At 36.9% G+C, this 25952-nt stretch overlaps 1 protein-coding gene across 3 annotated transcripts in view; it reads left to right on the top strand.

The window, feature by feature from the left end:
* The first annotated feature begins 7386 nt into the window (after positions 1-7386).
* Positions 7387-25952, top strand: part of RASAL2 (RAS protein activator like 2) — a 321407-nt gene continuing 302841 nt past the window's right edge. For 2 of the 3 annotated variants that reach the window (XM_054693448.1, XM_054693447.1), the window contains exon 1: positions 8027-8243. In XM_054693448.1, coding sequence (XP_054549423.1) covers positions 8042-8243 — 202 coding nt within the window. In that variant the 5' untranslated portion in view covers positions 8027-8041. Of the gene's footprint in view, positions 8244-25952 lie in introns of all 3 variants that reach the window. The other variant, XM_054693446.1, reaches the window with a different exon arrangement.

Raw genomic sequence — 25952 nt, 5'->3', positions numbered from 1 at the left:
GTTACACTTAAATAGTCACAACAAAATCCAGAATGTACTCAGAAATAAATCTCACAAAAAATGTCTAAGAAAGTGCCTCCCCTGGTGGCGCAGTGGTTGAGCGCTGGGCTGCGAAGCTGCCCACAGCCTCTGCAGCGCTGGTTTGATCACCGGCTGCCACCAGCGAGGGTCCCACACGGTGTGCAGACCTCTCCTGCCGTGCCCACTGCTCCCTTCAGCAGTGTATATCATCAGTCTGCCTGTTCTGCTCCCCACTCTGGCTCTGGTGAATTCTCTCATCCTCCCACGTTTCTGACTGTACCCAGTGCTTGTATAAATAAATAAATAAATAAATAAATAAATAAATAAATAAATAAATAAATGAACGAACGAACAAATAAATAAATAAATCTTTAAAAAAAATGTCTAAGAAAGACCCTTATGTATAAAATCACAAAACATTATTGACAGATATAACAAGGAGAAATATACCATATTCTTATCAATATTATAAAGAATTCATTCTCCTTAATGTCTATACTTAATATATTACAGGCAGGCTCCCAACAGAGTGCTTTGTGGAATTTGACCAGATGTTTCTAAATTGCACAAGGAAATGTTCAGGGCCAAAAACAGGCAAGACAATTTTGAAAAAGAAAAATAAGGGGAGAAATTAACATATTGTGGTACTAAGAACCCCTTCATTATCACCTCTTTTCCCCATCACTACAACTCCCTGATCATCCTTTCCATTCTTAATATTTCTTTTTGGACATGCACTCTGATATTACTGCCTGAGATTGAGGAGGTTAGGATGAACCCTGAAAATTCCTCTGGTTGAGGCTGTTCATTCTCTCATACTTTTTGTTTTGTTGTGTTGCAGTAATGGGATTTGCAGTAATGGGTGTGCAGAGGCTGACATTTCACTGACACACCCCATTGCTACTTCCACATCACCTCTCTCTTTTTTTAAAGATTTATTTATTTATGCAAACAAGTACTGGGGTACAGACCAGAGGTGTGTGGGGTGTGTGTGAAAGGATTCACCAGAGACAGAGTGAGGAGCAGAACAGGCAGACTGACTGAAATGCACTGCCAAGGGGAGAGGCAGGCGAGACAGGAGAGGTCTGCTGAGCCATGTGGGTAGCTCCCTGGCTGGCCAGGGATCGAACCTGTGCTGCAGAGGCTGTGGTTAACTTCATAATGCTGTGCTTAACCCCTTGCGCCACCAGGGAGGACCCTCAAGCATATTTAGGTGACAACTTACTATGCATATATTCCAGATTGTTTATATCTTTGCGCACAAGATTTGTAAATAAGTTCCAGTTATTATAAATGATATGTTGATACCTTTATGACACCAAAGGCAAAATGAAAATAAGCCAGTGTAGCCTCTTTATGTTGACTGATTATGATAATATTGCTCTCAGGGTAATATGAGGACAATAGTATCGTTTGAAAAGTCTGTCTCTGGGTATCCCTGGTGGTGCAAGGGGTTAAGGTGCAGCATTATGAAGCTATCCACCAGGGAACTGACCTTCATGGGGCAGCACACTTTCCTGCTTTGCCTGCTGCACCCCTCATCAGTGCATTTCAGTAGATCCACCTGTTCTGTTTCCCATTCTATCTCTGGTGAATCCTCTCATCCCCCCACACCTCTGGCCTGTACCCCAGTTCTTGTATGCATAAATAACTCTTTAAAAAAAAAGATCTGTCCTTTAAAATCATTTAGCTTTGATTTTTTTTTCTTGCATGTTTTGAGGACTCATAAGAACCCCAAGGCTAAGAAAATGATGATTTTATTTGGCTAGGGTGAAGTAAATTGGTGTTTCTATAGTTACTAGAATAAGGCAGAAATTAATTGTGTTGGTTAATAGATGGTTGGGGCAATGTACCCCAGGCAGAGGTGGAGGACTCAAAAGATCAGGTGTTTAGGTACTGGCAAAAGCAGAACCACATAAAAGCACACACAAAATTTTAAGAGTCTGATATTTGCCATTTCTAAAACAAGTGATCATCACTAAAAAAATAAAAACAAAAACAAAAACACCAGAATTTTGTTTTTCTTTCTAACACTTTGCTAATTTTTAAAAATGACATGGTTGAGGTGGGGCACCTTATTATTTTCAGGGTTTAGAGCCTCTAAAGGTTTTAATTAGACCCTGATGTCAGGGGCCCTTGTGATTCCATCTGAGTGTTTTTATTCCTTTTGCATTCCTGCAATTGAATGCTGAGGTGAGGTCATTATTTTAGAGGTGCTTTTGCCAGGAAGAAATAACTGGTAGAGAGGTCTGTGTGTCTCTGGTTTGTTTTCCTGCTTTCCCAAGCAATATGTCTTTGCTTGGTACAAATAGTGACTTTCTCCTAGGGCACACAAGCCAGGTATCAAACATCTTTCACAAACAATATTCACAAGAAGATTCCTAAATCTTTTTTGGGACTAGTGAATGCCTAACATCAAACACCTTCTAATTTCTAATCACTAACAAATATTGCTGTAAGTAGAGTCAGAAGCTTCTTAAGTTCTCTACAGCAACCTCAGTTTCCCCATTAGAATATTCACTTTCTTTCTACCTGACCTGCTTCCAAATTTGACTCATGCCACAGCTCTGGTTTTCATCCAACTTCTTTCTACTCAGAATGCAGTGGAATGAATGGCAGCCACCCAACCACTTGAGGCTTGCTGTCCTGTGCTCTTGAACAAAGAAACGGAGAAAATAGAGAAATAGTTTCGTGTAAACACAGACCCTTCTACCAAGTAGGGATTTTTTTTTTATTCCATTAGATTCTGCTTAAGACTCAGGATGCAGGATGCTCTCTTGATAAGGGACAGACAAGGTTGAAAAGGGGAACATACTGAGCAATGAGGAACAGCTGAGAGCTACAAAGATAGGGTTGTGCTCATGTATAAATAGAAATGTTGCTGCTACCCTGATGAATCAGACCAGATGTTTCTCTGATGTCTCTGTTTGGTCCCTTGGTTTTGTTTTTTTTTTTAAAGTATAATTTTGCTAAAATTGTATGTGGGGCCAAGAATGTGGCACAAATGCTTTAAACTTAAATAATATATAAAAGAATAAAATCACTTTACTGAGGAAAACTCTATTACGATGAAAAACATCAATTTTGAGAAGTACAGAAAAGGGCAGGAAGGAAACAATCTGCTGATGAATTGCCATTCAGGAGTTCTGAATTCTAATCCTTCCTCTGTCACTAGTTGTGTGATATTGGACAAACCATGTCATTTTCCCAGTTCTGAGTATGTTTATTGTTAAAATGAGGAAGGGGCAAGGGAAAGAATGGGAATGCATGTCTAGGTTTATTAAACCAATTTTTTAGTGTCTTTTACAGCTTTAAACCAATCAAACCAAACAGGGGCTTGAATGATAGTGGGGTTTCAGCAAGCAGAGATGGAAGAAAGAACATTCTTGATGAGAGAAATAAGCAGAGACAAGGGCAACAAAGTGTTGGCTGTATTGGGGGAAGAGAGTCATTTGGGGTTGGCTGAGCATGGGCAGTGAGACTGGTAGGACCACATTTGGGAGGCCCTTTTAATCTCCATAGAGCAAGTGTTTTAACTTAGTAGGCAGCAGGGAGTTGTTTTGTGATTTTTTTTTTTTTTTGGCTTGGATATGACCTAGTCTGAACTGTGCTTTAGAATAATTCACCTACAGCAGAGTGTAGGATGAACTGGAGGCGGAAAGGCCTCAGGGCAAGGAGGACAGCTAAAAATCTAATGCAATAATGCTGGTGAAAGCAAACCAGATCTGAGCTAGGATGGTGTCAGTGGGAATGCAAAACAGGATCTGCATTTATGCAAGCAAGGGTGGAGGAGAAGATTTAAGATCACCCCAAGTTTATAAATCTGTGATAGAAACATCTACTTCAAGTAACATAAAAAAGAAATTCAGAAAGGGAAGGGTGTTTGGGCAGGAGGGAAGGGGACATAGGTTCCTTTCAATGCATTGAGTCTGAAGTACATGAAGTGTACATATCTTTGCTGAGGTGTTGGCCATTTAAACTCCTGACTGGACCTCAGCGCTGTGGGTGGGCTGGAGATGAGCATCTCAAAGTCAACATTATCCAGGTGAGAGTTGGAGTAGGAATAAATAGATGACCTGCAAATTGGAGAATGAGGCAGAAGGAAGACAAGTCTTCCTTGGCAAAGGAAGTGCCAAACAAGTGGCAAATTCTTATGATGAAATGGGCACAGTCAGTGTTATAGAACATCATCAGGACAGTGCTGTACCACTGTGTCCAAGGGGAGGGAATATTGAAAGAGACAATGGCGGAAACTCCATTTAAAAGTTGCATGACAGCTTTGGGGGATTAACTGCTTTGAGGTGGTTTCTAAAGAGCCTAGAAGGAACTGGTTATAAGAAAGTAGCTATAAACCTTTGTGAACAGGGAAACTTTTACAACTGTGAGTGTGTTTGTGTGTGTATTTATGTTTCTGGCAGGGTGAATAGAGGAGAAAATTAGACAAATACATTACCCTCTGGTTATGGCAGCCAAAATTCCAAATCCTTATTTCTCCTTAATGTTGGAAATGTGTAATCAGAATCTTAAGTTCTCCTTTTTTTTTCTTTTCTTTTTTTAAATCTTAGATTGCTTTGTTTTTCAGACTATTATTTGGGAGGACTTAATTGCTTTTTCTTTTTCACTGTTCCCCAGAGTTTAGTTGTTACTCATCCTGGATCCAGGTTAGATTCTTTGGAGTTATGAGTTTGAAGGACAATAAATATGCACATCACCTCTGAGAGCTTAGCATCCAAGCTCTAGAGTGGGGGAGAGGGCAGGCAGGGAAATGAAACTTTAGCCTTATTATAGTTCACACACAAAGGTCTGTTTGCAAACTGCAATGTAAACAAAGACTTCATCACCCGAGGATTTATCTTCACATTAAGATCTGGAATTATACCAGGGAGATATCTTTGGTATAAATCCAAGCAGGGTCAACTGCCTCCCAGCAAAACAAATTGTTTTGTCACTTTTATTTGTTTGTTTTGTTTTTCATCAATGATAGTAATTTACAACCACGAAGAAACATTTACTTTTGGCTCCACAACTGAAAGAAGAACATTACTACCTCTCTCCCCCCAAGTCCTTAAGGGCTATAGATCCATTAAAGAATTTAAAAATTAGTAGACAGGGGTTTTAACATTAGTGATGTTACTCTAGGTAGATTTCTTGAAAGAATTCTTTGCTTTGTTTTTAGAGAATTTATAAATAGTGGTTCAATTTAGTTTATTGAATTCCTGTTTAGATTCTGAAAGTATTCTCTTTTAAAGTTATGAACATTAGGTAAATTCCAGCCATACTATTTCTTAGGCAACTAGATACCTATTGAAGCTATTCCGGGGTCAGGATGGCAAGGTAGAATAGGGATAAGGATTTGGAGGGTCTGGATGAAGACAGTAGGATTAGCAGGGGTTGACAACCTCTTTCTTCTGCTTGAAAATGGATGACATCACAAAAAGAGCAAGTTTGCAAAAACAACAATCTGGGAGTGTTACACATACCACTGCTAATGCTGTTTGAAAGTAATTGCTAGGGTAAATAAATTCTTTAATATATTGACTAATAAAGAGATACTCAAATTTGTACATCTGATATCCATTTTTCATAGATTTATGTTACCAGGACTACCACAGTAATGCAGACTAAATAAAAATATTTTAGCTCAGTTCATTGCTGAACCTGTCATCTTCTGACTTTAGCACCTTCCCTTATCCACTTAAGCACTCGAAAATACGAGGATTTAGACTTAGGAGTCTGCCTATAGAGTCAGATAGTAAGAAATCATGGTTCTAGATATTAGAAGGGATCACTCCAGTACATCACTGAGTCATACACCAACAAGCTTAATAACAAAAGTTTCTTCAGGTAACAAAGTTCAAGTAACCAATACCAGTGAGATACTGCAAACCTATTTGTACTGGTGTACAGGTAACCTCACTGTTCTTCAGTTTTCTCACCTGTTAAACAGGCTGGATGAGATTATCTCTAAATACTATTATTCTAAATGTTTGGAGAAAATTACAAAGTGTGTTTGTGTAGCTCTTGAGAGAGCCAAGAAACATAGCAGGATATCACAAAAATGTGCCCCTGGAGATCAGTCTTTTTGTGCAAAGTATGGAGAAATGGAGGAAAAACACCAAATAAAACCCTAAGAAGAAAGGAGGGGTGTGAGTGGATAAACTGGGCCAACTGTAAGCTGAAGGATAGAACTGGAATTTCACTGTAGCATGCTTTTTGTTGCAGTATACATAAATGTTGATTTATAATTGTGCACACCTGAAACACAGATTATTGTAATGCAGTGTTACTTCAGTAAAAAATTATTAAATGTAGTAATAAAGCAAAAAGAAAAAAAAACAACCAAAAAAACCCCCAAAAAGATGTAAAAAAATAATAGAAGCAACATGTACTTGTGGAATTACTGTTCCATTTTAAGCAGCCATGTTTTCGCCAGCATTGTTGGAGACTTAACCATATGCAAGGCACTGTTGAAGCTGTTACTTTTCAATTAGAAAAATGTCATTATTACTTGGCTAACAACCTCTTAAACCTAAAACGGGTGAATCCCGTCTTAGTGAGCATAAAAGTTAAACCCAAGGTCAAGGAGGAAGACAGAGTCTACAAATATAGACTAAAAATAAAACTCAAGTGACATCATGGGCTGGGGGGAGAGACACATTGCGCAAAGATCAAAGAGAAAAAAAGAAAAAGAAAAAAAAAAAACACCAAAAAACAAACCCATCCCAGAAACATGTTTGGTTAACATTAGGCTTTTGAGCATTTCTGTGCTTGCAAGCCCCGTCCATCCATCCATCCACACCACACTTCTCAGCCAGGCTATTCTAAGCCGATGAGAAGTCCAGCTTGAGCGCGCTCAGGGCGCAGAGCGTGGATCCCACACGTATCCCACAATCCCAGACCCGCTGCCAATTCTCTCCGGGAAGGAAGGAGGCATTTCCCCTAGGGTGACGGTAAAAGAAAGCAGCTCCTCCAATCTTTTCATCTAGTAAGAAAGAAATGTTGGTTCAAATACATACATATACACACACACATATAAATACATAAAAGGAAAAGGGTGGGAAGAAGGGAAAGGGAAGCGCTTTTCCTTTCTTTTCAAATTTCCCGCACCCCTTTTCCTCCCCGCCTCCCACGCCCTCTGTAGTTCCAGCCGCAGCTCGGGAGCCGGGGAGCTCGCTCCGCACCCCGCTCGGGAGAGGCTATTTGCAAAGCAGGCGGGGCTAGTCGGATGAATAACTCGGCGTGTGATTTCTCCTGCCTTGGGCGGCAGTTCCTCCTCCGCTTCGCTACAGGATTGCACACGCGGCCGGGCTCTCGGCCTTCGATTGCTCCAGCCTATCACCCTGGGATGCCGCCTGCCGCCGCCACCGCCGCGGCTGCCGGGCTTGTGGGATCCGCGGCGGAGCCGGAGCCGGAGCCGCGGCGGGAGCCGTGGCCTGAGAGTTAGGGGGGCGGGCCGGCTCATTCCTGGGGTGGGGGCCGCGCTCAGGCGGGCGAGAACCCGGGGCCACCGGTCGCTCCAGTCAGAAGGAGCGGACCCTCGGAGCGCCTGAGGCGGCGGGAGCCGGTCAGAGGGGGCGGCCCCAGGCGGCGACGCCCCCAGCCCAGCCCTGCCCAGCCGGGTCCCTCCCCAGCCCGAGCCGGGTCCGGCCGCGAGGGACGCCCGCGGGGGCTGAGGCGGGCGGCTGCGAGGGGGCAGGAGGGCGAGTCGCCGCCCCTCCCGGGTCCTTGCACGTCCCCTCCCGGGAGGGACCCACACCTGAGCCCGGAGCCGCCCCCGGCGGGGCCACGCTGGATCCACCTCCCGGCCTGGGTCCCGCCCGCCGGCTGCAGGTGGGCTGCGGCGCCCCGGCCGCGGGGAGTGGGCGACCGGGGGGAGGTGAGCGGCGTCCGCTCGCGGGGTGCTGGGATCCGAGCCCCCGCCGCGGCGCCCTCCTCCGCCCTCTCCCGCGGGCAAGGCAAGGCGAGGCGCGGAGCCGCGCCCCCGCCCCGCCGCCCCGCCGCCGGGTCCCTCGGGGGCACCATGGAGCGCTCCCCGTCGTCCGGAGGAGCCGCGGAGGCGCTGTCCTGGCCGGAGATGTTCCCGGGACTGGAGGCCGACTCGCCGCTGCCCCCCGAGGAGCTGGACGCCGTCGTCCCAGTCAGTGGGGCCGTGGCCGGTGGCATGTTGGATCGGATCCTGCTGGAGTCCGTGTGCCAGCAGCAGAGCTGGGTCCGGGTGTACGGTAAGGACCCCAGGCCGTCTGAGAGGCTGGTTTTTCTTACCTTTGCTCAGGCTGAAATTCATGCCCTAGTCGGAGTCCTATTTGCAGTCCCGATCGTTCCTGGGTCCATTTTTCCTACATCCTTTTTTTTTTTTTTTTTTTTTTGTTCTGGGATGCATTTCTGATAAGTTTGTCCAGACCAGCACTTGTATAGCAAGATGTGACTCAGTGTAGTCTTTGGACCTTTTCAGTCATCTGTAGTAAGTTGAAGGTGGAGTTGGGCTCTGCAGGCTTGATTCTTAGGTGATTACTTCAAGGAAACTGTCAATCGATCATCAAGAAGGTAGGATGGAACACACCCTGAAATCAAGTCAGTGGGGTTTCATTTCTTTCTCTGGAGTGAGGCAAGGCTAGAAACCAATTTCGAAAAATCCCAGCAGAGGATGAAATAGTAAGAAAGTAAAATGAAAAACCAGAGGTAAGTATTTGGTGGAAACAGACTAAGCTATAATAACCTCTTTCTGAAGCTCACTCTTTAAAGACAACCACTTAGTCCAAGGGATTGTGGATTGTTTCATATTGCACTGTTGTTTCTAGTTCTCTTAGTAAAGTGGGTTGCTACTCAGCAAGTTAAAAGTGATGAATACACTAAAACTTTCCCTTTCTGCGTTCCTAGTAACCACCTCTTTAATTAAAACTGAATGATGAGAATCTATTAGGGTGAGCCTTCTGGCAGCTTTAAAACCATACTGGTTTTGAAAACTCATAGCCCAAGGATTTATAGCCTGACTTTTAGGACTGAGCTGTGGCTTTCCAAAATATTGAAACGTCCAAGATATTATCAGTTAGCTCAAATGAATACAAAAGACATTAGCACTGTGGCTGAGTATTAGATGGCAAATTTGAAGCACCTGACATCAAACATAGTGTTAAGACATTTTCCTACAGTCATGTGCATCTAAGCCTGTAGTGATAAGGTACGTTTTGTTATTTTTCTTCATCCTTCAGAACAAGTGATACATTTACCATTCAAGAGTATCAAGACTTAGAAGTTGTCTCTCCTGATAGTTCAGTAGATTTTAGGACTTAACGTACTTGTACTTAACTATCAGAAAGATCACGGGAACTAGAAGTTAAGAGCTTTGGGGGTTTGTTCAGTTCTGCCACTAAGCGGCTGTGAGATTTGGGGCAGATCAGATCATTCCTCATCTGTAAAATTAGTGGATTGGATTAATCTCTTAATGGCCCCTACAATTCTAAAAATTCAGCAGTTTTTCTTATGATCAGTTCTTAAGTATTTATTTAGACACCACTTTGTAATTTTACTGTGTGTTTATAAGTGTTTCTTGAATTAGAGAAGTGGGAGATGATGCAATGTCATCCAGTTCATTTACAACAGATTAAAAACTTCACTGCCTTGTTTTCCATCCACCTGCTAATCCCACTCAGCTAACAGTTTATAGCAGCGGTTGAAGAGAATTTGAAAATCAGCTTGAGTTAGAGAATATTGTGGTAACAATTTCCCATTCTATCTACTTTTCCATCCTTACACACTTATTAGGCACATTATTTTTTATGTGAGATTAGAGATAGGCTATGTTACTTTAAGAATATTTATATATGATAATTCATATTTCAGGGACCAAAGATATTCTGTCTGGTTTTTCTATACCTAGTGTTAGCTATCATTTTTCCATGTAATCCATATAAATATGTGCTTGTTTTTGTAGTCCCCTCCTAGATATATCCTTACATATGTAATTATATTTTCTTTCTCTTACATCCACACCAGTCTGCATTTCAGTGCCAAGTTGTAGAATTTCTACTGCTTTGTAACTGTTCCCTCCCCCATCCATTACCCAGAAGTTGTTTTTATTTACTGTTTATTACCTCTGCTCTCCTTCCTAGAAGGCAGCCCACTCTGAATACTATTATGTGGTCTTGAGTTTGATGTAAATATTCCAAAACTGTCTGAGTGGCTCTTGACTTTTCTATGTCCTTGGCTCATTTTTAAGTTGCTTACTGTATGACCAAAAAGCTAAGGAGTAAAAATAAGAGAATGTAGAAAATCAATTTGGAGCACACTAATTCATTTTGGGTTTTTTGTTTGTTTTATGTGTTCAAAATACTGATTTTTTTTGGGAAACATCTAGGTTCTATAAAACTTAAAGAGACTTTGATGACTATAGTCTAATGTTTTTTTTTAAAGAAATCCAGAAACGGGAAGCTAGACCAGAGTATACAACTGGAGATTGAGAACCTTGGTTTTTATTTAGGCTTTGCCACAGATTTGTTGTCCAACTTTGGCCAAGTAATTTTAAACTCCCTAGGTCTAAGTTCCTTCAAGACATGTGGAATCTGGAGTAATTGGTATCTATGGTCCATTGTAGCTTTTGAGTTGTCTGGTTCCATGGCCTGCCTCATTATTTTACCTACAGTTTGCCCTACCAATTCCAACCTGACTCTCGGGGTCAGGCATTGAGCAAACCCATAATACATTTAAATCATGACTGTCAGGGGTTCTGGGGAGCACTTATCAAAAGGTCAGTGAACCAGGTTTTGAAAGAAGGAATGTGGAGGGCACATGTATATTTGTTTGGAATGTTTTCACAAGATAGGAAGGTAGGATTGGGGATCTTGCTCAGGTCTAGCTCATTCAGCTCAGAGACCTAACTTAAAATAGCCATGTGAATTTTAAAGAGGGTGCAAAATGAGGAAATTTGTTAAGTGCTGCTGGCTCTGGCTATGGTTCACATAGCAATACATGTCTGCTTGAAATCATAATACAAGCAAACAAAAGCCCCCCCCCCCAAGAAAAGACTATTATAACAGAAGCTTTTAGAAACATTATTTTTTCAGTTTGCTTCACAAAGTTTGAAGACTGGGCATTGTTTTGAGTTTGTTATTGACTGGTCTGACCCTTTGATTGATACCTCATTTATTCAAAGTTTTGTATATTGCCATGATTGGAAAACTTTTTGGAATGTGTTCAGAGCTTTATAATAGGTGGCTTTATATTTAGAACATAAGCGAATGCATACCTTTGAGATATAGATAAGTGAATATATGCTGTCTTATCTTTCATTTTATTTTAGTTGTAAAATCGTTCCCTTTTTTTTTTAGTATTATAATAAGTTGTGCCCAAGCTCTGTTAAGACTATAAAGTTTTTGACAACAGGGAGTCTGACTTGTTTATCTTTGTAGTCCTATCTTGCCACCCCCTTCATTGTCAGAGTGTTTAGCAGATTGGTACCTTGTTGGTAGTAAGTCCATGTCTGTTGAATATAGATCCATCCATGCTTTGACCATCCAGCTCTCAACCTGACTGATTGTATGAGTGGTAGACTAGCTTAAACAAAGGCATGCCACAAACAGCTAAATATGGATGCAGAATCCAAGAGCATCAAATGCAGAACATTTTTCAGATATTTATAGCCTAAAAGCAAAGTCAATTGGCTGAAAAAGCTCAGCAGCCTAGCAAAAGGAAACAGGAGCGGCTAAGTCAGCCTCACTGTCTGTGCTTTCTGGTAAACAATGAGAACATTAAAATTAACTACTTTACCATGAATGGATGGTAATTGTAGGACACTATTTGGGAGAAACTTAAGATACTGGTTTCTGGCAGTGCTTGTACTGGAGTTCTATGCTCATCAGTACAACAGGTCTGGAGATATAGGCACAGATGTCCTGTTCCCCTAGAGGGGAAATATAGTTGTCATAATAAAGTGTTCGCCCCCCCATCAGATAGTTTTTTAATTTTAATAGTATCATCAGGACCTATCTAGAATATACAGCTAACAAAATAAATAGCATCAACATTATTGCTTATCATTAAGCTAGTATATATAGCTCATGGTAGGGATGTGCTGGAAAATTTCTAAAGGCTAATGAATATTTCAGCAAGCAGAGGAAAAAGGGAATTAATTATAATTGCTTCGAATGCCATATAACTCTAGAAATGTGACAATGAGAATCTGGTAAGAATTTTTCATGATCTGCATATGAGTTGATGGGGTATAAATCATATCTGGTTATAGTAAATAATATTGCCTATGTTTCCTGAATTAAGGCAAAAGATGAATAGATTTTTTGTCTTTGTGTCTTTGTGTTACAACCTGTAACAAATTAGGAAGTTGTTTCATTTTTCGCTTAGTATGAATTGGATGTGACTCAGTGAGTGACCTGATACAAAATGCCCTTACTTTGATTATTTTTAGGGAATCACTCATTGTTACATATCTTACATAAGCACCCATTGTGTTAATATGTAAATGAATCATTCACCAAGCCTAAAACTTTGTGTGCTCCAGAAGAAAATCAATAAATGTATACTCAGTATATCCCAACACATTTTCATGTTACTTAAGTGTTTTAATTTCCTCAAATACTGTTAATTGACTTTTACAAATGAGTATTAATATTTTTGAAATTTCTGAGCTCCTAAGCTTGAGTTCAATACTTAGGATGTGGTATTGGCTTTAAATATATTGACACACATATGTATGTTTGTATATTGTTCCATACCCTAGATAGCTAGCTAGCTAGCTAGCTAGATAGACATATATATATATATATATTTAGATAAATATCTCTAGAAGCAACGTCTCTAGGAGAATCAGTCATATTAAAATTTCTGCAATTAAACTGCTGAGTAGTCATGTTAAGTATAAATAGCCTTATGTCAATGCAGGTTAGAGTATACTGCCAGAGAATTTATGAAAAAAGCTTTCATTTTTTAGAATCTTTTGGATTTCAGATTGCAAATATGGGATTGCAGATCTGTACAAATTTCCTGATGTAAATAATATGAAGTTCTAGAATGCTTTTATTTATTAGGATCACATCTTTGTCAAATAATGAAATTCAATCCACACACTTGAATACATTGTTATGTTGAATGAAATATATTTCCCTGATTTGCTAAGGGAAATGAAAGGAATTCACATGACATAGAAAGTAGATTATTAAGGAAATGGTGGCAAGGCAGTGGTTTCTAGGTTCTGTTTCATCAGAAGGATGAGGTAAGTTGAAGCAGAGGGTTTATGTAATTGTTCTTTGCACTTACTCTCTTCAGTAGCACAAAGTGATTTGATCACCTTTTAAGTAGGTGAACCACAGAAAAGCATTCAACTAATGACTGAGTTAATCCAGAAAAAATTCAGCTGTCTGCTCCCTTGTCCCTCCCTATTGGAATAACTTTTAAGTAACTAGAAAGGTGTTTGGTCTTGTTAGCAGGAGGAGGAGTTTGAAGTGTGCTGAGGGCACTACTGAAATTGCTTCACCCTGTCTTGGCAGAGGAATAATTGTTCTCTGATGTTTGTAAAAACACCCCCCTCCTCGCCCCACCAAAGGCTATCGAGTGCTTCTCTAGACGTGTAGATAAAGAAGTCTTTACAAATTTAATGTAGCTTTTTTCCTAGTGAGAAGGCAGCTATCAAGAGGTACATAATACCCAAAGAGTAGGGAAACGGTCACTATCCTGACCCAGGATAGTGGTGTTAGTACCTGTATGGTAAAAAGGAGAAATAGAAATTGAACCCTTAAAGGCATGACAAAACTTCATTTTCTAGACAGTGATGGAGAAGTTATCTTTATTTCTACAATAGGGATCAGATGTTAGTCTGAGTTTTATCTTCCCTTACCAGGTGTTGATTAAATTTGTTGTCTATAGCTACTTTGCTTGCAAAGGTCCAATTTAGATTCTGATTGCATTCTTATTCCTCCATAAATTGTCTTCAGCATTGCTCAAGTTCTCTTATGTCGTTTTCAATAGGCTTTCTGAATTATCCCTTGCTGGATCTCTGAGTGTAAGAGATTGATAGTACTTGCAGATACTGTTAGGGAGAGTGAAAATTTATAGAGCAAAATATTTAATGTAAGAACACAAAATTCAGAAGAATAATATGAAAAGTTAAAAAGAAACTTTAGAGTTGATAGTCTTAAATATTTTTCAAAACAATAAGTTTTCTCATTAAGGAAACTGGTATAGGAAGTTTGGTTTATTCCCAAAACTGGAAACACATTCCACAGTGTGTCAGGATTAGAACTCTTAACCTCAGATTCCTTTGACTCCTGTTTTAGCTTCTAGATCTTACTGCTTTCCCGTAGGGAGATGGCCTTTCAAAGCTGAAGGTCAGGAAAACTCCACAGTGAGAAATACCAGATTGTTAGTTTCACAGTCTTCAAGGGAAATGCTGGAAGTACCATTACCTAGGTAACAGAAAACAGAAGTGGACTAAACATCCAGAAAGTAGGATGAGAACAATCTGATAGTGATCCTTAATAGGTAGACTTGAGGGCGGATTAGATAGTTTGTTTTACTAAATTCTTTATCCTTAAGTTTTTATTCTGTAATTGGAAGTAATTTTTTTTTTTTGGAAGTAATGTTTTAAGGACATTTGGAAGTTTCATTTATGATGCTCAGAGTCCTGGTTAATAACATTAAAAATACATTTTTTCCTAATATTAAATATAATCTATGCTTAATGTAAAGACTGAATTATAGGAAAATCCAGAGAAAATTAAAATCACCATCATTTCACCTAAGAAATAATTATTCTTTTAATTTTATGTTGCATTTTATTCTAGTCTTTTTGTGTGTGTATAGATGCACTTTTTGCACATATTTGATATCATATGTAATATATTTTATGTCCCATCTCTTAACAGTATGTATTCTGTTGTTCTTGAAAATGTTTAAAATTTTTTCAAATGTATTTTTATTTTTTAATTTAAAAAAACAGGAAATACTTTCCTTCTTTCAGAATTCAAAAGGGATAAAAGGGTATTCCTTGGGATCTCTCTCATCCCTCCTTCACGCTCACTTGCCACCTGGCAGGCTGTCACTGTCCCCTCCACATAATCAGTAAATGGTTGAAATTCTTGTGTATCCTTTCATACCTCTTTTATGCACTTAGATGCAGAAATAGATAGATAGACAAACAAACAGATACAGGTATATAGATGGTTAAAAACTCTGCCAAGATTGAGGTCCTAGAAATTTAGTTTAAAAAAAAAAATGCAGGGCCCCCCGGTGGCACAGAGGTTGAGCGCTGGGCTGTGAAGCGGCCCACAGCCTCTGCAGTGCAGGTTTGATCCCCAGCCACCAGCGAGGGTCCCACGTGGCGCACAGACTTCTGCTGTGTCCGCTGCTCGCCTCAGCAGTGTACTTAGTCGGTCTGCCTGTTCTGTTCCCCACTCTGGCTCTGGTGAATTCTCTCACCCACCCCCGCTTCTGACTGTACCCAGTGCTTGTATAAATAAATAAATAAATCTTTAAAAAAAAAAAAGCAGAGTGACTTTTGTGTGAGAGTCTTGAAGTGACTGGAGCAAGCCTACACAGGAAGTTGGCTGGGAGTTCTGGAGGTTTGGAAACATTTGTTAATTACTTTGTACCTGAATTGATATTCTCATGGTTTTTTATTGTGTTCATGGTTTTTTCTCCTTTTTTACACAATTATAATCCATTATAGGAACATAACCTTATGTTATTCCTCCCTGTACCTTGCATTATTTTCTCTGCCATCTCGCTTTCACACACACTTAATATATATTGCATTTATTTTCCTGGCAGTTTATAAAGCAATTTCTCTTTTTATGACTGTATCATGCCTGGATGAATCATAATTTATTTTACCAGCCTCTAAGTTTTGCTTGTACAAGTGAATCTACTGTGAATAATCTTGAATATAAGCCATTTTAAAGGTAAAGGTAAAAAATGGTGTCTTAGTTTAATTTTATTTTTTCATAGCTCTTAAATATTAAGTATTACGGACTATCTTTTCATGTTTAAGAACCATTTAAATATATCATTTTCTGTGGACTATGTATCTTTTGCTCACCTTGTTGGATTGTTACATCCTTTTCTTAGTAATTTGTAGGAACTCTTTACTATATTAAGAGCCCTTTGTTGGCAATGAGCTGCTAGTATTTTCATTTGTCTTTTTTTCCTCTGTAAGGAAATTATTTTTATATTTTATATTTTTATTATTTTATATCAATATTTTATGGCTGTTTGGTTTTATGTCATAGGAAAGTTAGAATGTCCTTTCCTGTTCTGAGGTTATAAAATAATTCTTCCATGGGTTGTCTAGTACTTTTATTTTTTTATTTTTTACATTTAAATCTTTGATGCATTTGGGATTCGTTCAGATATAAGGTATGGTATATAGATACAATTTCATTTTTTACAAAGGTGTCTTCCTGGTGTCCTTACACCAATTCTTGAATAATCCATTCCCCCCCCCCCACTGATTTGTATTTGGTTTATTTCAAGATGTTTATTTCATTCTATTAGGCAGTCTATATTTATTGTATGCCATGTTACTTTATTATGTAGAAAATATAATTTGTAAATGACACTAATTTTACATAACTTATTTAACCATTATCCTATTTTAGAAATTAACGTTCTTCAAAATTGTTATATTAACAGTCTACTGATTGTTCCTGTGAACAAGTCTTTGCATTGAATTTTTGAATGTTTCCTTGGGCAGAATTCCTAGAAGATTATGTTTTTAAAGGCTCAAGACTTAATGCCAAATTGGTGTGACCTTCCTGGAAAGCAATTCCTGCCACAAATATATGAAAGTCTGGCTCACAATTTTAAGTCCTACTTCTTTATTGCTATTTTCAATGTTTTTTGAAAGTATTTTTATGTACATTTATTTCTTATAGTGCCATAAATATTTCCAGCATATTAAATGTTCTCAGAATTCTGATGCTTTATATGACTTTCAAAAACTGAGCTGTTTTTCCAGTTTTGATTAATAGCATATTTCCAAGTGAAAGAGGGAAAGGCTTGCGTATATAGTCAGAAAAGTTGGTTTGCTAAAGGTCAAATTCATGACCATGTCCTTATTTATACTAACTTAAGACTCTCCAACAGAAATAACGAGCCAGAAACACAATGTTTTAGATGCTCTGCTTGCTTGGAATATAGTTGGTGGCTTTTGTCTCAGCTGTTTATAAACCTTCTACTGTTTCTTAGAGTGTTACAAAGGAATTGACATTCATGAAAGTTCTTTTAACATGATTTGAAGACAGGTTCATTCAGTGTAATTCGTGAACGATTAAGGTATATACCATATATAGATATATAGTGCTGCGCTGATGACTGAATTTTATAGTGGAATTACTTTAGGAAGTTCTAGGGAAGTTTGTTATAGTGTCAAAGCCAAATTCAAGGGATGGCAGTAGGACTAACATTAATAGCAAAAAGAATTAAAATTTTTTTCTTCAAGAATAAAAGGCAGGTATAGAAATTGGATTCTAAAAATCACAGTTTGTAAAACCATTAAACAGATTTCCTTTAAGAGTGCAGTTAGGTTCATAACAAAATTGAGAGAAAAGTACAGAGATTTACCATGTACTCCTGTCATCACAAATGTGCAAGCTTCTCTCATTATCAACATCCCTGATAAGAATAGCAAGTTTGTTTTAATTGATGAATTACCTTAACAGACCATTGTCACCCAAAGCTTATTGTTTACATTATGGTTTACATTAGACAGTATATATTCCATGGCTTTGGACAAATATATAATGGCATATATCCACTATTATAGTATCATTCTGAGTATTTTCACAGCCCTAAAAATCTACTGTGCTTTTGTCTATTCCTCTCTCTAACCCTTAGCCCCTGATATTTTTCCTGCCTCTGTAGTTTTACCTTTTAAAGAATGCTACATAGTTGGAATGGTACCCAAATTTTTTTTTAGCAACTGTTTTGTTGTAGCATGTAATTTATAATCATAAGCTTGCTTTGCTAATTTAGAATGGGGCAGACTTACAAAGGAAAAAAGTAATTTACCTTTTAGCAGTGATATATAGAATAGTTTGAGACTGAAGTGAAAAAAAGATTTCTGTATCTAGTTAATACTGTAGAGGTTATAGGAAATTTTGTTTGAATATAATATGGGCAGGATATAATATGTAAACATCTGTTCCCATATGTACATTGGCTTGGCTATGTACAGTTTTCTGTATAATTGTAAATTTCAAGACTATTCTTGAGCAGGAAACCCAGATCTTTCTAGTGCATGTTCCTATTTTGAAATGAATCAGTTTTGTCTAAGTGGACCTTCAAAAAGATGGCTTAGTAACAGTATCTATCAATTTCCAATATCTAAAAATTACTCTTACCTTTAGTGTTTTCTGAATTCATTAAGAGTTCACAGTAGTTTTCCTTTTCATAGAAGTGAAGATTTTTATGCTTGTTTTTGAATATAGTTTGATAACATGTTAAGAAAGAATATTATCATATGTCATGATTTCTGTTGAAATACACACTCCAGAGGATTTGATATTGCCATATTTTTTGTTGTTTTGTTCAGGTCAGAAAGTGCTAGGTCATTCTTTTGCAAGTATACTCTAAATTATTTTAAGAGGAAGTTTTTAGTTATTTGCATTCTAGGCTAAGTTTTTGGTTTATACCTTTGGTGTTATCTTGAGAAAAACTTTATATTATAGAGTGTGTTGGGCATTAATCTTTCCTCTCCTATAACTTAACTAGCAGTGATAATGTTTCCCTTATATAACCGATCTTGTTATTTCACTTGCTTGTGAGTGTTATATAAAATTATGTTTACAAAGTTGTTTTTCCCTCTCCACTTTCAAATACCCTGCATTTTTCTTTCAACAGATTTATAAAACATGGAATTTCCCCCCATTTAGTTGGTAAAATCATCATAAAAAAAGATATTCATTTAAAAAATTTTAGGTGAAGTGAGATTAGAATCTGAGTAAAACTGAAATCTGAGTTCCAATCCAGTACTCTTTTTTTCAGATTATCCCATCTCTATAATCTAAGTTCAGTTACTGTTTCCAATTTAACAATTTGTATTAAAATGTTTCACAAGCTATTTATTTATTTATTTATTTATTTATTTATTTTTTAAACTATTTTTTTTTAAAGGGGGGATAGGAGTCAGAAATTCTTTTTTTTTTTTTTTTTAAGATTTACTTATTTATTTATGCAAGCACTGGGCACAGTCAGAAGCCGGAGGGTGAGAGAATTCACCAGAGCCAGAGAGGGGAGCAGAGCAGGCAGAAGGACCGAAGTACACTGCTGAGGGGAGCAGCGGGCGGCAGGAGAGGTCTGCGCGCCATGCGGGACCCTCCTCAGGTGGCCGGGGAGCAGCCGGGGATTGAACTGGCGCTGCAGAGGCTGCGGGCAGCTTCGCAACCCAGCGCTCAACCGCTGCGCCACCAGGGAGGCCCTCACAAGCTATTTAAAGTAGCTTTATTATGCTGTTCTAAATTGTTCTTAAATTTAACAGTATGTCCTATCCTAGCTTTTCTGTCTCTTTCAGAACCAGGTAGGTAAGAACTGCTACTAAGTTCTTCCTTGATGAACTGCAGGAATAAAAGTGCGGATTCTGAGTAACCAATGGATTTATTTGCATTAATTCTTTTTCTTTTATTGTGGTAAAATATAATACCAAATTTCATTTAACTATTTGTAAGTATGCAATTCAGTGACATTAACTTCCCTCACAATGTTGTATAATCTTTACTACTGTCTATATCTAAATCCTTTTCATCATCCCTAAGAAAAAGTCTGTAACCATTAAACAATAACTCTCCCTTGTCTTTCCTCCTTGTCCTCAGTAATCTTTATTATCTTCTGTCTTTATGAATTTGACTATTGTAGTCAGTTCATATTAGTAGTATCATAAATATTTGTCATGCGTTTGGTTTATTTCACTAAACTTAATGTCTTCAAGGTACGTCCTTGCAGCATAGATGAAAATTTCATTCTTTTTTATTACTGAATAATATCCCAATATATGCATATATCACAATTTTTTATTCATTCACGTGTTGGTGGACACTGGGTTGTTTCCACCTTTTAGTTATTATGAGGAATGCTGTGATGAACATTAATGTGTAAATCTCTCTTTTTTTTTTAAAAGATTTATTTATGCATATAAGAACTGGGGTACAGGCCAGAGGTGTGGAGGGTGAGAAGATTCACCAGAGAGAGTGGGGAACAGAACAGGCAGACTGGCTGAAATACACTGCTGAGGGGAGCAGTGGGCGAGACTGGGGAGGTCTGCTGCACCATATGGGTCAGCTCTCTGGCGGGGGAATTAACTAGTGCCCCAGTGTCTGGCAATAACTTGATAGTGTTGTCTTTAACCCCTGTGCCACCAGGGAGGCCCTAGTGTGTAAATCTCTTGAAGTCCCTGCTTTCACTTTTTTTGGACATATATCTAGGAGTGGAACTGCTAGGTCTCATGGTAGTTCTATGTTTAACCTTTTGAGAAACTGCCAAATTTTTCCAGTGTCTGCCCCTTTTTACATTCTTATCAGCAATGCACAAGAATTCCAAGTTTTCCATATATTGCCTACTCTTGTTATTTTCCATTTTTTTGATTGTAGTCATCCTAGTAGATGTGGAGTGGTACCTTGCTTTGTTTGTGATTTGCATTTTCCTAACAGTAAGTGATGTTTATCATCTTTTCATGGGCTTACTGGCTATTTGTATATTTTCTCTGGAGAAATACCTATTGAAGTTCTTTTGTATTCATAGTAGGTATATTATTATTTTTCAAATCATCTGTGATAGTTACTTATCCTACATATGAATCTTAACTCTCACAACAGTGACAGTCATGAACATAATTATAACAATGATACCAAAGTAAAACCCTTGGGTGCTTACTATGATCCAGGCACAGTTCTAGGTTTTTTGTGCTTGTTAATTTCGTAATCATCTTATGAGGTTAACACTATCATATTCATTTTATAGATGAGGAATCAGAGGCATAGCGATATAAAGAAACTTGCCCAAGGTTATGTAGGAAGTAGGTGGCTGACCTGGGATTTGAATCTAGGCAGTTCACTCTGGAATCTGTGCCCTTAATTAATTACTATATAATTTGACTTGTTATAAATATAAAATTCAAGCTGTTATTATAAAAGCATTCAGTGTAATGTTTGCTAATTTGAACCTTGAACCTTTAATTTGTATATATTATATGCATATTATATACATTATTTTACAGTTATGTAATGACATTTGATCTGCTGATATTTTACAGTTATGTAAAAAAATGACATTAGATCTGGTGATAAGTTTTGGATGTCATGATATTATTGAACATCTTCAGAGTTGTCCAAGTTTTATTAACTGTAGACAACATGAGAAAGCTGTATGTGGGCGAGTGTTGTGAATATTTTTATATTTTAAAAAAAGGTTAAACAAAGTATGTTAGCTAAAATTTATGTATTTTTAGCAGTAATACAAAATATGCAAATAGAATTTTTTTGTTAAAAGCATTCCTTTCTTGCCCTGTTACTTATATTTGATCAGTGAGAATGCTGATATTTGAGAGGCCACACACTCCTAAGAACCATGAATTATATTCATCTGGGGCATACCAGATTTACATTTCAGGTGGCCCTCTTCTTTAATATATGTAATTTATAGGAAGGAGAATCCACTTTCATAGACCCAGGAAGACTCAAATATTGATCAGAACTTGGCCATATAGCAGACATTTTTGGGAATTATGGAATTCATTTTTTTTCCCTAAAAGCCCAGGAACATTGGTTTCTTGGTACGTCTCTTGAACCTGGCTATCCTCTGGTGCATATCCTATATAATTTAGACATATCCTGAATACAGAAAGCAATCTTTTCAATAAAATTGTGCTGGGGCAATTTGATATCCAAATATTTAAAAAGTGTCGCTTATTTTGCAACTTACACAAAAAATAGAATCAAAATAGATCATACCTAAAATTATAAAACCTACAGAGGAAAAGATACAATAGAACCTTTGTGATCTTGGCTTAGACAGAGATTTCTTACATCTTAAAGCAAAATTCACAAAACAGTATTTTTAACATTTCAAGCTCTTGGAAACTTAAAATATGATTCATGCATATTCAACTGTGTGTATCAGTTCTGAAATACAATGTCTCATGTACTAATAGTTTGAAATTCTTCAAAATATGTTATTCGGTTGACTGTGAGCAGTTTGGCAATGGGAAATGAAAGCTAAGCATATTTAAAGTGTAATTTGATATGCCTTGAAATATGTAAATATCGGTGATAGCATCACCATAATCAGGGAAATAAACAGATTTTTCCTCTAAAAAGTTTCTTTACATTCCTTTGTAATATTTCCACCACATTCCTCCTGCCCCATCACCAGATAACCACTAATCTGTGTTCTGTCCTTACAGATTAATTTGGATTTTTCAAGAATTTTTTATAAATGGAGTCATAGGATATATATTCATTTCTTTTCTGACTTTATTCAGCTTATTTTGAGATTCACTTATGTTATGGTATATATCAATAGTTAACTTCTTTGTATTGCCAAGTAGTAGTCCATTGAATGGATAGTCTTCTTTATTTATCAGTGCATCTTCTGATAAGCATTTGGGTTGTTGCCAGTTTTTTTTGGCTATGACAAAACTTTAATGAACATTTGTGTATAACTCTATATATACATATGCTTTTATTTCTCTTGGACATGAATACCTAAGAGTGGAATGACTAGATAATATGGTAGGTAAGTATATGTCTAACATTTTAAGAAACTGTTTTCGTGTACTTTTGGTAATTTCTTTAAGAAATTCTTTGTCTAGTACAACATCACAAAGATTTCATTGTATTTTTTTTCTTCTAAAAGTTTTATAATTTTATGGTATGGTCCATTTTGATGTGTTTTTTTTTTGCATATCATAAAAATAAGTATTGAAATGCATTAAAAACATAAATGGATATCAAATTGTTCCAGCAACATTTGTTGAAAAAACTATTCTTTCTGTACTCAAATGCCTTTGTAGAATGTATGTAGAGGTCTATATTTGGAATCTATTGTTTTCCATTGTTCTGTTGTCTTGACTCACAAGCATATTATTTTGATTGCTATATATTTATAACAAGTTTTGAGTTCAGGTTTAAATTCTCTAACATTTCCTAAGTTATTTTGACAATAATATTCTAGGCCGTTTGCATGCCAATATTAATTTTGGACTCCTTTGTCAGTTTTATACATAAAGCCTCCTAGAATTTTCTTGAATCTGTAAATTAATTTGGGGAGAGTTAATATATTAACATTTAGTTTCTTGATCCAGAACACAGTACACCTCTGTATTTTGTCTTTAGTTTCTCTCCACAAATCTTTGATGTACAGGTTTTTTTTTTTTATTTTTTATTGGATTTACTCCTAAGTATTTCACAATTTTGATGATATTGTAGATGGTATGATTAAATTTTTTTTAGTTTTCAATTTTTTGTTGGTGGTAAATAGAAAGACAAGCTTGCTAAACTCACTTGTTATTTCTAAGGGTTTTTTGTAGATTCTGTTAATTTTCTGTGTAGCGGATCGTATCTGTTGTGTACAAATAAAGACAGTTTTACTTCTTTTCCATTGGGATGCCTTTTATTACTTTTTCTTGCTTGATTGCGTTGGTTAGAATCTTAGGATAATGTTTAAAAAAGTGGCAAGAGCTGACATCTTTGGTTTATTCCTGATCTTAGTGGTAGAGCTTTCGTCTTCTACCTTTTAAATATGATGGTTTTTATTTGTTTATATATAACCTTAATCTATTTGAAGGCATTCATTCTATTCTTAGTTTTGTTTTTTTTTTAAATCAGGAATGGATGGATTTTGTCCAGCATTTATAGAGATCATCATGTGGTTTTTCTTTTTTAGCTTAATTGCATTGAATTTTAAACTAACTTGTCATCCTGGTGTAAACCTCACTAGATCATGATGTATTATCTGTTTCAGAAATCTTGTTTGACTGAACTTGCTAATAAAATATTAAAGAATTTTGCTTCTGTATTCATGGAAAAATACTGATCTGTAGTTTTCTGGTATTGCCTCTCTAGGTTTAAGAATATCTTGATTTTATAGCTGTAAAGTATTCATTTTTTTAATTTCGGGGAGAGTTTTTGTGGAATTAGTCTATTTTTCCTTGTATGTTTGCATCAATTCATCGGAACTGCTATCTGGACCTGAATTTTTGTGTGTCGGAAGATTTTCCACTTCAAACCGAATTTCTTTAATAGATTTGGGCCATTTAGGTTATTAATTTCTTCTTGAAGAATTTTGTTGTGTCTTGAGGTGTGTCCATTTTGTCTTAGTTGTCAAATGAATCATCATTAATTGTTTATAATATTTCCTTATTTCCTTATCCTTTCGATGTCTTTAGAATCTTTGTGCTAGCTCTCTCATTCCTGATATTAATTTAATTCCTGATATAAATTAATCCCTGATATAAATTTTTCTTATTTTATCCCCAGTCTAGTTTAACTTTACCCATATTACTGATCTCAGAATCAACTTATGGTTTCATTCTTTTTTTTCTGTTTCCTTCTATTTAAAAAAGTGTTTATACTGATTTCTGTTCTGATCTTTATTATTTCCTTCTGTATTCTTTGGATTCACTTCTTACTCTTGTGCTAATTTCTTATGTAGAAGCTGAGATCTTGACTTGAGACCTTTCTTCTTTTCTAATAGAAGTACTTTCATGCTATCAGTGTCTTTTCAGTATTGATTAGTTGCCTCCAATGTTGTGTTTTCATTTCCATTCGGTTTAAAATAATTTCTCATTTCTCTTTTCATTTCTTTTTTAACCCACAGGCTATATGGAAGTATGTTATTTAGTTTCCAAGTATTTGAGGATTTTCCAGACGTTTTATTATTGATTTCTAATTTGTAGTCAAGCTTATACTTCATATGGTTTAAATCCTTTTAAATTTAGTAAGATTTGTTTTATGGTCCAGAATGTAGTACGTACTTAAAAAAATAAATGTTTTGCTGTTGGAGAGTGGAGTCCTTTTTAAATGTCTGTTAGGTCTACTTGGTTGGCAGTGTTGTGTAAGTCTTACATATTTCTGGTTTTTATTGGTTATTGAGAAAGCTTTGTTGAAGTCCACAAATTGTGGATGTTTATTTTTCATGTGCTTCTATAATTTTTCTTCATGTAATTGAAGCTTTAGGAGTATTCTCCAATGAGGACATAATATAATTATGTATTATATCATTGTGACATAACCCACTTTGTCTCTGGTGATATCCTTTGTTCTGGAATCTGTTTTATCTGATACTAATATAGCTTCTCCAAATTTCTTTTGATTTGTGTTAGCATGGAGTATATTTTTCATCCTTTCACATTTAACCTACCCGTCTCTTTATATTTAAAGTGAGTTTCTTATAGGCAGCATATAATTGGATCTTGATCTTTTATCTAGTCTTTCAATTGGGGCATTTGGATGATATTTAATGTGATTATAATTGTTTTTTTAAATATGCTTGAGTTTACATTGAACAGTTGGGTTTAATATATTATGCTGTATTTATTTTTAATCTGTCTTATCTGTTCTTTTTTTCTCTTTATACTCTTCAATGCCCGTTGCATTATGTATTTGTCATATTTTCATTTTCTAATTTTTTGGTATTAATTTGATGACTGCTTTATAGTTTACAGAATACATCTTTCACCTTATAACAGTTTGCCTTCAAGTGATAATATAACTTGTTTTCCTTCCATGTTTCACCTTTTGACTTTAGTGCTATATTGTCATATATTTTACTTCTACTTGTAAACACCATGATAAAATAGTGGTTTTGATCCAGATAGTCAGCTACCTTTCAAGGAGATTTAAATAACACAAGAAAAAAGGTTATTTTTTTGGTTGTTCACATAGAAGGGTAAATCGGGACCCTTGTTTCTCCATCTTGCCTGATAGCAGTAATTTCCC

Source organism: Talpa occidentalis, unplaced genomic scaffold (assembly GCF_014898055.3).
Source record: "Talpa occidentalis isolate TD23 unplaced genomic scaffold, MPIMG_talOcc4v2.1 talOcc4.12, whole genome shotgun sequence".
Taxonomy (NCBI): domain Eukaryota; kingdom Metazoa; phylum Chordata; class Mammalia; order Eulipotyphla; family Talpidae; genus Talpa; species Talpa occidentalis.
This window is presented reverse-complemented; position numbering and strand designations above follow the sequence as displayed.